General features: G+C 37.4%; 1 protein-coding gene across 3 annotated transcripts in view; it reads right to left on the reverse strand.

The window, feature by feature from the left end:
- Positions 1-8,578: 8,578 nt before the first annotated feature.
- Positions 8,579-15,749, reverse strand: part of CACNB4 (calcium voltage-gated channel auxiliary subunit beta 4) — a 253,916-nt gene continuing 246,745 nt past the window's right edge. For 2 of the 3 annotated variants that reach the window (XM_065927845.1, XM_065927846.1), the window contains exons 13-14: positions 11,748-11,933; positions 8,579-8,974 (exon numbers count right to left, since the gene is read on the reverse strand). In XM_065927845.1, the coding sequence (XP_065783917.1) occupies positions 8,714-8,974; positions 11,748-11,933 (447 nt within the window). In that variant the 3' untranslated portion in view covers positions 8,579-8,713. The remainder of the gene's footprint in view (positions 8,975-11,747; positions 11,934-15,749) is intronic. The other variant, XM_065927847.1, reaches the window with a different exon arrangement.

The following is a 15,749-nucleotide window of genomic DNA, read 5'->3' on the forward strand; positions in this document are numbered from 1 at the left end:
GGCAAAATGTCATTGGAGAGACTTCTGCTTCCATATGTAAGAGAGAGGGATGGTCTTGAATTACATTCCTACCACTAATAAATAGGAAACTGTACAAAATATAGAAAACAACTGTTTTCAGATATTGGCCAACACCCAGCACGGGACTGAGATCCTTGATAAGAGACACAAATGAGGATAGTTTTATTATTATGTGGATTTCTGCCTGGAGACAACTCTAGCTAGCTACAGTGGGAGTGGAAACTCAGATAGAGTCTGGCAATCTCCTGGAGATGAAAACAGAGAGATCAAGGCTACTACAATCTGTGAAGCAGAGTGATTGAACGGAAGAAGCTATCCAGAGAAAATCTTCAGAAATCTACATAGGTTGAGCCTTTGAGCCTTTGGCTACATATCAGTCTGTATGTGTGTAATGTAAAACCAGTACGAGGCTAGTCCATGGGGCTAGTCAATAATGACTTGAAAAAAACAAGCACTGAGGAGCTGTAAAACAAGTAATCTCCAGAGTTAACAAAGGGCCAGCCAGTGTGAGTTCTCTTCAGCTGGTGTGAGGAGGAGACACAGAATATATAGTAGATACCCCAGAGACCTTAAAGAGGAGCTAAATTAGCCTAAGGATAAGTCTTACTCTGTGTTTGTGAGTTAGCTGCTCAGTCGTAGCCAACTCTTCACAACCCCATGGACTGCAGCCCACCAGGCTTCTCTGTCTATGATATTTTCCAGACAAGGATACTGGAGTGGGTTGCCATTTCCTTCTCCAGGGGATCTTCCCAATCCAGGGATTGAACCCGGGTCTCCTGCACTGCACACAGATTCTTTACCAACTGAGCTACAAGGGAAACACTAGACCAGTCTTAAAGGAGCTTAAAAACAAACCTTGAAAGGATCAAACTAATTCACAGTTGTCTATCAAAGCAAGTCCAACATTCTTTACAGATCAAGATGACAAGATCAAGTCACTCACAGTGAAAAATTTACAATACCTTGAATTCAATAAAAAAAATTAATGGACATTCAAAGAAACATGAAAACAAGACCCATAACCAAAAGAAAAATCGCTCTACCAAAACAGATACAGGCCCAGGGAAGTTAAGTGATTGCTCCAAACCCATAGCTTGTTACTGCTGGATCTAGGCTTTGATCCCAGCCAAGGTTAGAGGCCACAGTCTAACCAGTATGTTAATCTGTATGTTGTATGACAGGACAAGCAAGATGCTTCCCTCTACAAGCATCTCATTAGTGGAGATGCAGTGATTGGCTTCAGGCATAGGGCCAGGCTGATGGAGTGACTGCAGTGAGCTGCGATTCTTCCAGCTGGAACTTGCAGTTTGTTGGTGGAAGTGTCTTGACAGTTGGGGCAGCCTTATTTAGTACAACTCCAATAACTGAGGTACCATTCATTCAGTCAATATTTATTGTATTTCAGGCACGGTTATGTAGGCTTCAGATGCCTACCAGCTTAAAAGCATCTAATATGTGTATTTTTAGATAAAAGTACTTCAGAGAGAAAGGTTACAATGAGCTTTGGTTTATTCATTTTAGTTGTGTCTAATAACCTATGCTCTGCCTATTTTCCATGGGGATGGAGGGCAGATGGAGCAAATGTGATAATGCTTGTGAAATAATTTGGCTATAATAAATCACTGTATAATCCCAATACAGTGTTACTAATCAACATAGAACACATTTCTTTTGAACTCCTTATATACTGAGAGAAAAGTCAAGCGTGATCAAGTCATAGCACAGACACCTGACTGAGTCTGTGAAACGTCATGTCATAAGCTACATGCCATTCATGGAATTCTTACTAGTATAAAATACCTTTGGAAACTCCTGAAAATTGTTAAAATAATAATATAGAGGTTTCTTGTGAAGATTACAGTTTATTGTTTGTTTTTCCATAATCAATCCTATTTCATACATATATGGTAATATATTCTATTTCACACGTGGTTATGCATTTGTGTGTGTATGTGTATGTATTTCACTACAAGCTCTTTCCCAATACATTAATAGTACTTCTTTTGTGATCACTCATAATACCTAGCAGAGTATGCAGGAAACAGTCATTTAATTGAATCTGTGTTTTGAGGCTAAATGTTTAGACTTTTTTTTGTTTAAGAGATAGAGGAATATGCCTACTGATTTCCAGTATATCTTCAGTATATCTCCAGAATAATATAAAGGAGAGGTATAACGCTGGTTTCAGTGTTTTTTTTTCATTTATTGTATAAAAGAAAAAAAAAATTAATGCAGTTGGTTTGTACACATTTAAATTCCATAAAACAAATCCATAGAAATTAGAATACTATATGCATGCACTCTGCATTTTCTTTGTTAAATGTTTTGGTTCACAAAAATAACAACACATTTTTTTTTCTTTAAAGCCACTAAAGCAGAGGGAGAACAAATCATGCAGCACTGTACACATTTGCATAGTATATTTTACCCAGCATGCCTTGTAGAATGCTACACATTTACCTATATAAGGAAATAAAAGGGGGTAAATTATCAAAATAAATCATTAAAATTTAAAGAAAGGAAAAATACTGGATAAAGGTATTTTTTGTTGTTGTAGTTGTTTTGTTTGTTTTTCCACTTTGTGGCTGGAAATACAGCAATAGCTTGGGATATCAACAGCTCTTGGAATAGTAGGGAAATCTTTTTACATCAGTTTGCCATGTTTACTTTTAGTATTCATAAGTTTATCTGTTTTTCCCTCCCACCAACCTTTCAAAAAAAACTGCTAATGGCTTTTACTTATGTTTCAAAATAGTATTCAGTATAAAACAAATGGAAGAATTCCTAAATACTTGTTGGGACATCTTTATTTATCATTTTGACTGTAGGCTGTGAAAAAGAGAAAACATTTCAAACATGTCCACAATTCAGAGGAGCCCTGTGAGCTCACTGGATGTTACCTTTTGTAGTTGTTACTGAAGGAGAAGAAATAAGAACAGTAAATATAGTATGAGTCATCACAAAATAAAATTTAATGAGTTTTATAGAAGGGAATAAAGTAAAATAAATTACATCCACAGATTGCAAGGCTCTGAAGTAAATTGCTGGAAAAGTATCAAGCAGCAAGTTAAAAAGATGGTAGATGAAATAAATCTGATAGAACTAAATCTATATACTTTTAAAAAATACAACTGCCAAATTTAACAGTGGATTTTGTTATAAGTTTGTGCTATAACAAATGTGCTTCTTTCTCCTCAACCTATTTTTATATTATTGGCAAAATATATATCTTTTATAATTTCATACTGTACAATATATGTTTTTGCTACATTATTTTTCTACTGCTAATGCAGATTAGAAATAACAACATAGATTTATTTTGGCAATAAAATGCTTTCATTTTAATAATGTCCCAGAAAATATTGTAAGGCATATGAAAAAGAGTATGCAACAATATAGCATTAATGATCCTGCATCTTTAAATACGTCCCTTATACATACAGAATTCACACTGATTTCAGTTAAAGATGTGTGAAAGTGGCATGCAAGCAGAGCAAGAGTGGCCCCTACATATAAACATAGCCATTTGTTGAGAAATTTAAGTGTTCAGAACATAACCAAGAACACTTACAAAGTATTGAAAAGCTAGAGGCCAGCCACTTTTAGTTTCTAGATAGTCTTCACTTTGATGCTGTAATTCAAAGAGGAAGCATCAGTGTATTCCCCAGACAGTCTAAATGTATTAGTAACATTTTCTACCATCTTTCTACAAACATTTTAAATACATCAAAAGAAACAAAGGAAAATTTCATATGTTAACTATGACTCCCCCAAACTCATGACTATTCACTCTTATTTATATGTTTTCATGGTTAAGTGGGAGTTACAGCCCTTAGTCAAGATTATCCGATGAAATACTATCTAGTCCTTTCAAATCATCCCTTAATTACATGAAGCATTTGGTATGAAACCATCCACAAGTAGAGAGAGAGAGTTGCTATATGAGGATGAGTTTCATTTGAGCAAGTTTATTTTAACAAAAGGAGAAACTTTTAAAAAGTAGTGTTTGAATGCTGTAGCTCTGTCCATATAAACTGATTACTATTTGACTAACTTGACTGCAACAAAAGAGTTATCCTTGCTGTCTGGCAACTATAATATTGAGTGGTTTGGTCATGATTATAATTTAAAAGAAGAAGACTTTTCTGTGCTCTGTCCTATAGACATAGCTTTAGTAAGTAACAACAATTATGGCATTAACAATATTTAAAGGTATAAGGAATTGAAGAAACAAATGTAATTATATAATTTTCTATCGTGTTTTCATTCATAGTTATTCAAAAAATGAGTTTTATATAATTCATAAAGAAAAGAACGTGCAACAGTGTTATGAAAGACAGAAATATAGGCCAAAATATAAAAGAAATAGGGGTACATTCCCATTTATTTGAAACATTCATATGAATTTGTTCCAATGGCCTGGGCTTCCAAGATGGCCAAGTGTATGCAGGAAAAGTCAAGGATCAACAAAATTTGAATTTGCAAACCAGCTGCACTTAAACATCAGGTCTCTGAATCTGCTTTTAGAGTTTGATGATATAACAAATTGCATAAAAAAGCAATTTCCTTGCAGTCTGTCTTGTATCCTATGATTATTGACTTACTAAATGTTTACCTTGCCTCTTGATAAACTGTGAACCAATTCAAAGAAGATTTCACTAACATGGAAGAAATGAAAGGGCGACAAGCATTTTGGCAACAATTTAAAATCCAAAGGGAAAGTACATTTTAACAATTTATTTGTTTAGCTTTCCAGCAAGGTTAGTAGTAAGAGTAATAAATTCACTACTCATTGAAAAGAGTTTTTCTCTTTAAAGACAGATTGTCTTCTCTAGAGAAGAGGTAGTATAAATATCAATATATAGGGCAATTTCTGTAGTGAAGTGAAAGTTGTTCAGTCATGTCTGACTCTTTGTAACCCATGGACTGTATAGTCCATGGAATTCTCCAGGCCAGAATACTGGAGTGGGTGACCATTCCCTTCTCCAGGGGATCTTCCCAACCCAGGGATCGAACTGGGGTCTCCTGCATTGTAGATGTATTCTTAATCAGCTGAGCTTCTATAGTGGCATTTTGTTATTTTTATTTTTTACCCGATACCAAAATAAAATTGTGTAATTAAGGAAATGCACTGGCATGCAAATTAAGGTTGCCTAGAAACATTCTTAACAGATATCCTGGGTCTCAGCAACATTTTATGATATGTTTATTCAAGGAGTTTAAATTTGCAAACCATCTTTTGGCATTGATTCCTTCTCTCCCTCCCTTTCACTGCCCTAGGTTCCTACTATGAATTTTAAGGCCCTCACACAAAAGACAAGTTCAAGTATGCAGGTATGAAAAGAGGTTAACATTCCAAAAATACACTTTGCAAACAACAATAATAATTAAAGTAATTAACAAATTATTCAAAGGGAACATATAATTTTCTCAGAATTTGTTTTATATTTAAAAAATTCATTTCATTAAGAACTAAGTGCAATGACATATTGTCACATAATTAAGACTCTCTTATTAGGAAAGACTATTGGTCTGAATTGTTAATTTCAATTTTCTTTCCAATAGAACTGTATAAAGATAAGAGAGAATTGTCAGTCATTTAAAAACATATCTAAGTGCTGCTTTAAATATTGGAGTAAACATTGCTGATAATAATACTGGAGTCACATTACAGCCTTGAGAATCAACATTAGGATTGACAAATTGCATTCCTTTTTTTCCAAGACTACATTTCCACACGGTCACACGAGTCTACATTGTTACAGTTCGCTGACTGAAATTACAGAATATGATTTACATATCCTGAAATTATATATGCTGAAAGTACAGAATATGTGGTTTACACTACAAGTTAATACAGCCTCAAAACGTTCTAAGACTTGTTTCTCCTCCTCATCATTTGCTATTGTTAAATGAAACCCATTAAAAACAAAGTATTTGTGGAATATGTATTTTCCAAAGGTGCTTGATGTGCTTGGCAAAAATAAAACTTTTCATTTAGTATGTATCTGTATTTTAGTATCAGTTACACAATAAACTCTAAGGCTTCAGAAAAAAAAGGACAATGCATATCCCTTATTCATTTGGAAAAGACAGCTTATTAGAAAAGGAAGGGGAAAGAATGTGCCAAATCCAAGTAAAAATTTACGTATATCCATCAAGAAAATATACATTATACCCTTTCCAAGGTTGTTAGCTTTTGAATAAGAACGCAAAGCAAAACAGGTGTGGATGCTTGATGGTCAAGGAAAGACTGGTCTTGTGCACAGAATTGAATGGACCTCTCTTTTTATCAGCATGACATGGAAGACTCAGAAACTAGGCATTGAGAGGTCTTTAAAAATAAGAGATTTTTAAAAGTTGAAAGAATATGGTAATCTTGCTGACTAGGAAATATATGTAAATGCTGTTACAGCTACCTGCTGTAAAATGTAAATATCTTAAAGTAGTTTAATGACCAGATTGCTAATGCTACTACAGAAAAAGCTGAACAGCTGTCTAGTCTAAGTTTAAACACCTTGGTGCACTCCTTGCAATTAAATACTTTTATGCACACAAACAAGAAACCAGGAAAGCATATAGAAAAATGTTTTGGCTAATGTCTTCTTTCTCATGCAAATATGTGCTGTACATGTAATAAATATATTTGTTTGCTGGAAAATGCTCTTCTGTGCTCTAACAAAGTATTCAGTAATGGTAGGTTGTGTGTTTATTAAAGTGCCTAGTGGATATAACCCTTTTAAATGTCTTAACTGAAAGTTTTGTAAGCTTCACTAGATGACAAAAGAACCTCACAAGCCAGTATCACATATTCACTTTAAGAATTCACTGAGCCCACATTTTTTAATTCTATCAAATATTTCAGATAACTCACATAACTATGGATACCCTCATTATCAGCTAAACAGGTTCATAATGGGGTATGCACAGTGAACAACAGAAGGAGAAGGTATTGGAGGGGGTCAATAATGAGGTTCAAGATATAACTAATCAAGAGTAGGGAACCTATTTTCATGGTCAAGAAAACTATTTAACTGGTGCATGATTTGAGAGCATAAACACTGAAAGGCTTGGATGGGGGGAAATAAGATAACAGAAAATGAATTATCATTGTTTTCCAAAAAAAATAGACTTTATGATGTAGTAGTAGAAAATGATTTTTATGCCTGATCCTATTGGGGCTTTAGAAAAACAGACTCTTAGAAACAAAAGTCTTTTCCTAAAGACTTCTGTGTATTGTATAAAAGAGTCAATTTTAATAGTTTCTTGGATCAGAGTGAATCTAAGGCTTCTTTGATCATATAAGACAGAAGATCAATTCCATACTTATAGCCACTGGAAAAACTGTGAAGATTTAATAGGTAAAGAAGAGTGTTCATTAGAAATAAGGCAGTTCAATCTTCAAATTCTTTATAATTCTCTTCAATAAAAATGATATAATTTTAGTGAACAAATCTATTCTGAATCTACAAATTTATTTTTTTACTGCAAGCTTTTAAATTCATTTTCACAGTTTTTCAATTAGTCATTTTGTATAAACACAGCTTTCAATATCAAAATTCAATGTGTTCATGTAAAACAAAAAGCCCGTAGCATGATTATAAAGAATTTGATGAAGGGCTAGCACATTCAGACACTCAAAGGCAGAGACTGCGTGAAGCAATGGAAAGATATTCAATTGTGCTGGTGGGAAACACACATATGTGTGGTCAGTGGGACAGATGAAATCTCAACCGGAAATGTTTAGCCTTGCACTCAGGAGGATCTGTGTTATCCTTAGAGTCTGACTTCAGATTCCTGGATGGATGTAGTTGTGCTCAGACTGATGAAAGAGGAAACAACACCCCATTTTCCATCTTGCATAACCAACTATGATTGGGCTTCTCTTTACTATCCTCTCTCACTGCTAAAGAAATGTTGAATTTCCTTGCCAACTTCAAACATGGTAACCGTTGTGACGAAACAAAAAAGCAAAATACTTTGAATACAACAGCTGTGCCAGAAAAGAAATAAAAAATATTAAAATCTGAGGAGACTAAAGAATTTCTGCATTAATTTGAGATTTTTTTTTTTTGGCACTATCAATACATTTGGTAAGTTAGAAAAGCCATTCTGGCAATGTTAACGCTTATTAAAATGTTCATACATTCCAACTTTAAGTGTAAATTTAGCTTCCAGCAAATAAATACAACAGCTGGTTTTGACTTCTATTGGTATTTTGATTTTCTTATTAATTAGTTTCTTTTTTTTTCAGATTTTTAAATTGATTACAACATGCTCAAGTAGACTTTCTAGTCAATTCACCCAAATTCCAACAGGAATTGGTTTATAAATTGGTTCCAACTGGAACTGGTCATTTGGAATTTCCAGCATGGGAAATTATTTTATATGTGCCTTGATAAATACCCTAAATTACAAATTGATGTGTCTAAATCTAATGAAGAAAACAAAAGGTACTGCTATGTAAATGCTGCACTTAAAAATATCTGTATGAATGGGCATCTAAGATCCATCTAGACTTAAGGGCATAATGTACATTTTTTTTTTTTTTGCCCCTTCTTAGCATCAATGACAGCAGCCCATAAGCACAGTCAGTACTGTGCTATACTTGCCACGTTAAGATGACTGGTTGTATCCTAGCAGTGCTATGGCAAATCGTCAACAGATGAACTTTCTGTTTGTTTCTGCAGACTCAAAGCCTATGTCGAGAATCATGGCTATATCCCCCAGGCGATCCTCGGTTCCTGTGAGGTTTGTAAGTGTCCTGGTATGAGTCAGGATAATCTTCTTCCACCAGAGGGTAATGATCTCGGCTATGCTGGGAACTGGAAGACAAGCGGTTCCTACTCTTCCGAGCCCTTTCATTGTGATAATTTTCATCAGAGGTCATTAGACTTCGTCTTTCAACTGGAGAGTTCTCTGTGGAGTGGTTGCTGTGCCTCAGACGCTGACTCTAAAAACATCAGATGGTTCACTGGTTAAATCAAGTCTGCTTCGTTCACGTAGAACATGTAAATGTACGTACAACAGGAGGATCTGTACAATAAGATGCTATATATTTGAGTTAATAAAACATTCTGATGCACAAATGGTTTGCTCGAAATATCTGGTCTGATGTATTTGGGACACAACATGCAAAGAGGTTAAAGTGCTGGTAGTTAGTGAATTTTAATTACGTAACACTGCATACTTATGCTTCCTATGAAAAATATAAAAATGAAAGTTAACTGCTGAATGGAACTTAGTATATTTAGGAGAGACCAATAATTCCACTTCTATTGCAAAAATGAGGATTATTTTCCTATTGGGAAATAGGTTAAAGTTCAGAATAGTATCGGCTATTTTTTCTTTCTCTCTTGAACTGATAAAAGCTTTCTCCTAAAGTCACACACTTCATCTTTATCTAGTTGAATGTTCCTTATACCTTTAAAAAATATTTTAGTAAAATTATGACTTGTACTGCCCATAAAATATTTGTTTCTACATCCTACATAAATGCAAGACTCAGCAACATTCTCTCCAAAGAAGTATACAGTAATTATGAAGCCAGCTAACTGATACATTTACAATTCTTGCTTCCTCCAACTGAAATGTCCTGGAAAAATAATCCTCAGAATATAAACTAAATTCCTCTGATAACATGAAATTAATATCTTCAGTCACTTATTTAAGTGCTCAGCAAATGCTGTTAACATTTTTTCTTCAAATCTCAGGAAAACATGTATCCGTGGCTGTGCCTACCTTTTCTGGGTAGGTCGCCTCAGTTAATAAACAGGATACTGATGAAACCAAAGACCAAGATACATTTTCTCTAAAGGATATTCACCTTCAGCGGGAAACTCATTCAACAGTCTGCCTCTAGCCCCAATTAGGGGTCTAACAATTAAGTGCCCATGGTTACTAGGAGAACGTGGCCCCAGGACAAAGGACACCATGTTAACTCAAGTGAAACTGGGGGAACCACTCTGGGTGGATGTTTGAGAGGTGCTAAGTCAGGAGTGTTATATTCATAATCAAAGTACAACTCTTCATCTCTACCAACTTGTTAGGTGGAATCACATTGCTTCATTTATCCATTTCTCCTCCCACAGTGTACAGCTCAGAGCCAACCTTAACTGGCCAGTGGAAGTGCCACACTCAGATCAGCATGCAGACAGTAAAACAAGGAAAGAAAGAGACCCAGCACCCACACATACACTGCATATTATAATAGGACATATCCCAAGTTCATTTCCAGCCACAAAAGCTATTTCTTTATGTGGTAGCTTTTTTTTTCTTACAAAGATGTAGCTTTGTAAAACAGTAATAGAGTTATAACAACATTTCAGAGAGTGCCATTTATCTTAGAGTTAATGCTACACGATCTACATTATGACTATTATTATAACCCATTAATACAACACTAGTCATGATGCAAGAGAGCTCAACTGACAACCATTCCTCAGTCAGCTGGGGGTCTGGCCACATTCCCGCAGCAGCTTGGTATCATATAGATTCATATGACATATCATATGACATATCATATGACATATCATGCATTCATATTCATATCAGATTCACTTCATATTGTAATGCCTCTGGCTCCCCACGTCTGGCCCTGAGCACAGCACCTGAACAGCGAGCCTGCTGATCCTGCATTCATCCCCCACTCCCCTAAAGGCCATAGGTGATGGCCAAGGTGGGCCGTGCTAACCCCTAAGAAAACTCAGAGATCTGTCACTATTTCCAACTGAGACAATTCTACTCTGCGAGTTCTGTTTGCGTACAGACAGGCTCCGCAGCCTGTGGGGCAGGATTAGGTAAGACTGGTCATAACGTCCGTCTATCCCTCCTCACTTAGCTGGTCCTGTGCCTGACAATGCCACCACTGTCTAATCCTGAAGAAGTGACGTTGGAGAAGTGATGAATGGACCCCTGACTAGTAGGTAGTAAGTTCCTTAGGAGGGTTTAGACATAGGAGAGATGAGTTCATTTTTGGCCAACACCAGCACCTGTGGGATCATAGTTCCCAGACCAGGAATCCAGCCCTTGCCCCTGGCATTGGAAGCACAGAGTCTTAACCACCGGGCCACCAGTGTAAGCAGAGGAGGGATGAATTTAAGTAAAATTCATTATAAATGAACAGAGTACAAAGCTCTAAGGAAAAGGCCACTCTCCGGGTAACTCTGTCTAGGGTAGATCATGACGAGGTAATGCTTTCTGTGTGTGTTGTGTGCGCTTAGTCGCTCAGTCGTGTCCGACTCTTTGCAACCCCATGGATTGCAGCCCGCCAGGCTGCTCTGTCCACGGCAATACTCCAGGCAAGAAGACTAGAGTGGGCTGCCATGTCCTCCTCCAGGGGATCTTCCCAACACAGAGATCAGACCGAGGTCTCCTGCACTGCAGGCTGATTCTTGACCATCTGAGCCACCAGGAAAGCCCAGTGCTTTCCGAGTGTGTGTAAAATAGTATATGTAACAGTGTGAAATATCTGTTAGAATCAATGGAGCCAAAAGATGTGAATCTGAAGAAGTTTTTTGCTAATACTTTAGAGCAAGTATATGAACCAAAGTGATTCGAGTGTGTAAAGTGTAAAATAGTCTATATGACTAGCTACTACTTTAGATTTTTTGATATAGTAATATACGTGGTTCTCTCTTCAGAGTAAGGACAATCCCAGTCTCCGTCTCCATCGAGTTTCCCATAGAGGCTTAAATGTAAGATTGGAAAAGCACAAGTGCCACTACCTGTAACCCAGAAATTGCTGTGGGATATGGCGAGAGTGCTGTCGAGCCCAGGTTCCTTCCAAGCAGTGGGGTCATGGGAGTGCTACTGGTCGTGTGGGTGGCACGCCAGTAGGCCTCAAGGTACTCTCCCAGGTGTTCACATGCATCCTCCAGCTGATTCTCATCTAGTATGACATCGAACATTTCCTGCAGATAAAAAGAAAATCCATTTTATTTATATTTCAAATGTTAGGCCATGAAACCTAAAATTCTGCTTCATGCAGATAATACTGTTTCTAATATCCAACAGCAAATATCAAATTTGAGGGGATATATCGGCAGTTCCTAAAATTAAAGTCAAGTGAAGAACTACACAGTTGACCATGTACAAATCTGAACAATGACATAAAAATGGGAATGCTCATTAGATATCTGGATCTTTCATTATTTAGGAAGAAAAAAAAAGATGAGGTACATAAAGAAGAGTTCTAAGTAGAATATAGTGAAAACACATATGTGTTCACATCTTTATTCATATATTCCTATAGATACTTACGGAATATTTACTTACTTCAGAATATGAGAGAAGCAAGTTAATGGCACTGAAAGAGGAGTTCTAAAAATGTTTCAGTAACAAATGTATCACAGGAATAAACATTTCATCTCGCAAATTAACTATGTTGGAGGAAATAACATTTACTTGGGTAATTTTTCTTTAACATTATTTATTTGGCTGCATTGGGTCCTAGTTGTGGCCTGCGGGATCTTTTTTTGGGTGCACAAACCCTAGTTGTGGTGCATGGGCTCAGTAGTTGCTACATGCTGCCTTAGTTGCCCCGTGGCATGTGGGAACTTAGTTGCCCGACCAGGGATCAAACTCACATTCCCTGCACTGCAAAGCAGATTCTTAAGCACTGGTCCACCAGGGAAGTCCCTACTTGGGAATTTTTAGAATGTTTGTGAAATGATGTTATCTCTTTCATGATAAAACAACACGACAGGTAAAGAATTAATAGTAGAAAACCACAGCATAGTCTTTCTGCTACTAGAGGATAATTGCGTGAAATGGTTAAACAAGAATAAGAGCAAGGAATAACTGGTTACAGGGGTGGTGCTTAGGGAGTTGGCAAGGGGTCACACAAGACGTGTCTGGTGTCCATGTTTCTGTCACTAAGGACTTGGTCCAACACCTATTCTATAATCTGGAAGTTGTTCTTCTGCCCCGTAGGAGTAGAGTGGCCCCTCTGTCACTGCCGTGTGGTTGGGAACACAGAGAGAATATAACTGGGACACCGATTCTCTGAAGGGTCAGCCTCATGAAGACAAAAGCCATTACACAGGTAAGTGAGAGTACACCCTTGACTTTCAGTAGCTGAATCCATACCTTGCCTGCTGCCACTTCCACAGCCCCCACTTGCTCTTACAAGCTCATTTTAGCCAAAGAAGGAGCTTCCAGTACTGGATTAAATACAGGGTTACTGCCTTCCGCACTTGATGCTGCAGGTGGGTTGTCGGTTTACAGCAACTGGATGGCTCTGGGTTGGTGGGGGGTCAGCTGACTCACTCTCATCAATATGAAGGCTCCCTGAAGCAGAGTCACCATGGAAACAATCTCTCTCCCAACATTTACTCTTTGAATGTTTTCATCACATCGATCTTTACTGAACATTTTGACCCTAATTTGCAAGGCAGTGAGAAGTATTTAGCAACTAGGAAAGAATAAGGTGACTTCAGTCTAAGCCAACTGGTGTTTGAGAAGGTAGCCAGCTGAAGTTATGTAGAAACCTTTCCCCCACAAGAATGCTTATTAGTGGATTTCAGATGGGTTTTTGCATATTTTATTCATTCATAAAATATTTACTCGATACCTATTCTGTGCTAGGCATTGTGAGTATACTGTGGAAAAGAAAACAGACTTCACCCCTATGCTCAAGAAGCATTCACTCTGGGTAAGAGACAGATATTAAAATCCATAATAGTCTACACCACATTGGGACTTTAATTCTGAAGAGCAGAGACTGAGTCACTGAATGTTCAGAACTGCTGCTTAAAGTTATGGATATAGAAGTAGGCGCAGAGAGATATGTGGAAGTCACATTTATGAGGGAGGGGAAATTATGAGTAAGTCAAAGAATTCTATCTGTAAAGAGAAGAAAATAAAACAAAGAGCAGCAAAAGACACAGTGGAAGAGACCACACGGTCCACTGAGAGAACGAGAAAACGGTCAGGTCCACGGTGTCAGTCAACGTATATCCTTGTAATAAATCCTCTTCCCACTATTGCAAATCAAGGAGGTGTCTGTCTCTTGAAATCAAAGGCTCCCTCCCCTCACTAACCTAAACCATAAACGGTTACAAATGTAGACTCTGAGAAACGTCCCTAATGCTCTGATATACACATTGCATTCTCTGATGGCCTTGCTAATGCTAACTTGAATGGAACAAGAACAGCCTCCATCCCAGAGGGCATGCACACACTTAGACAAGACAGGAAGAAGAAAGAGGAAACTGGCTAGCACAAAGGACCACTCTGTCAGCCACTCCAGGCTAAAATCGCCCACAAATTCTAGGCTGTATTTCATCTGGAGTCTGTTGTTTATATAGTGTTATTTATGTTAACTGTATAATTCAATTACATAAATCTCATTCTATAATATGGGCTCTCAACAACGTGTAGTCTCATGTACACACTGCTATATTTAAAATAAATAACCACCAAGGTCCTACTATATAGCACAGGGAACCGTGCTCAATGTCATGTGGCAGTCTAGATGGGAGGGAAGTTTGGAAGAGAATGAATGGATACATATATACGTATGGCCAAGTCGCTTTTCTGTCTGTGTGAAATTACCACAACATTGTTAATTGGTTGTACTCCAATAGAAAATAAAAAGCTTTAAAAATACAAAAAAAATTAAAATAAAAAATTTACAAAGCAAAACACAAACAAACAAACCCCCCAAAACCAAAGGGTAGTCTCAATAACTCTTGTCTGGAAAATTGCATGGACGGAGGATCCTGGTAGGCTGCAGTCCATGGGGTCGCTAAGAGTCGACACGACTGAGCGACTTCACTTTCACTTTTCACTTTCACACATGGGAGAAGGAAATGGCAACCCACTCCAGTGTTCTTGCCTGGGGAATCCCAGGGGCGGGGGAGCCTGGTGGGCTGCCGTCTACGGGGTCGCACAGAGTCGGACACGACTGAAGCGACTTAGCAACAGCAGCAGCAGCAGTCTCAACAAGTCATTTTCTTGTTTTCATAAAGTCTCAAGTTAATGAACCATCCAGAGACACTTGGACTAAGGGTTCTAATTATCACAGCCAGGACTGCAAAGCCCAGAGAGGGTAAAATGTGGTAAGGAGCACCCACTGCAAAGCATTATTTGAATTAGATTTCTATCTTCCTGGCTATTCCACATGTTATTAATACATTGTCATGGCTGCAGACAGAATTAAACATACACTTAATTACAAGTAGTTTAATAAAGCGCTTTCCTTCGCCAATGGATAGAATTTGTATACATCAGCATATGGCTGTTTGCTAAAGTCTCACTCATTTCTAGGAAACTAAGCTTTTGCGCTGCTAAAAGGACAGCTATACGATGGAAGATGATTTGAAATTGCTTTTAGGCTTTCAAAAGCACAGAGCAAAGCACATTTCAGCTTTTGAATGAATACTGACATATGCAGCTTATTTCCAACTAAGAGGAATCTCACAGCCTGGCTATCGGTGACAATTTTTCCTCTCAACTGTTTAGGAAATAACACAGTTGATTACACCAGAGTGTTACAAAATGAGGATAAGGCAAGAAAAAAGATTTTAAATTATACAAAGAGAAATTCAAAGAAAAGCAGACGAATGAATTATGCAAACCAGCTCTGCCAATGTTTCATAAGTTTAAAGGTTCAAGTGCAGCTAGCTCTTCACTGTGTAATATGTGAGGCCTCCGGCATGGGATATGGATGCAGAGAGCTATCTAATCAGAAGAGGGTGTGGATAATGCGACAGTCACAGGTGACA

Source organism: Muntiacus reevesi, chromosome 3 (genome assembly GCF_963930625.1).
Source record: "Muntiacus reevesi chromosome 3, mMunRee1.1, whole genome shotgun sequence".
Lineage (NCBI taxonomy): Eukaryota > Metazoa > Chordata > Mammalia > Artiodactyla > Cervidae > Muntiacus > Muntiacus reevesi.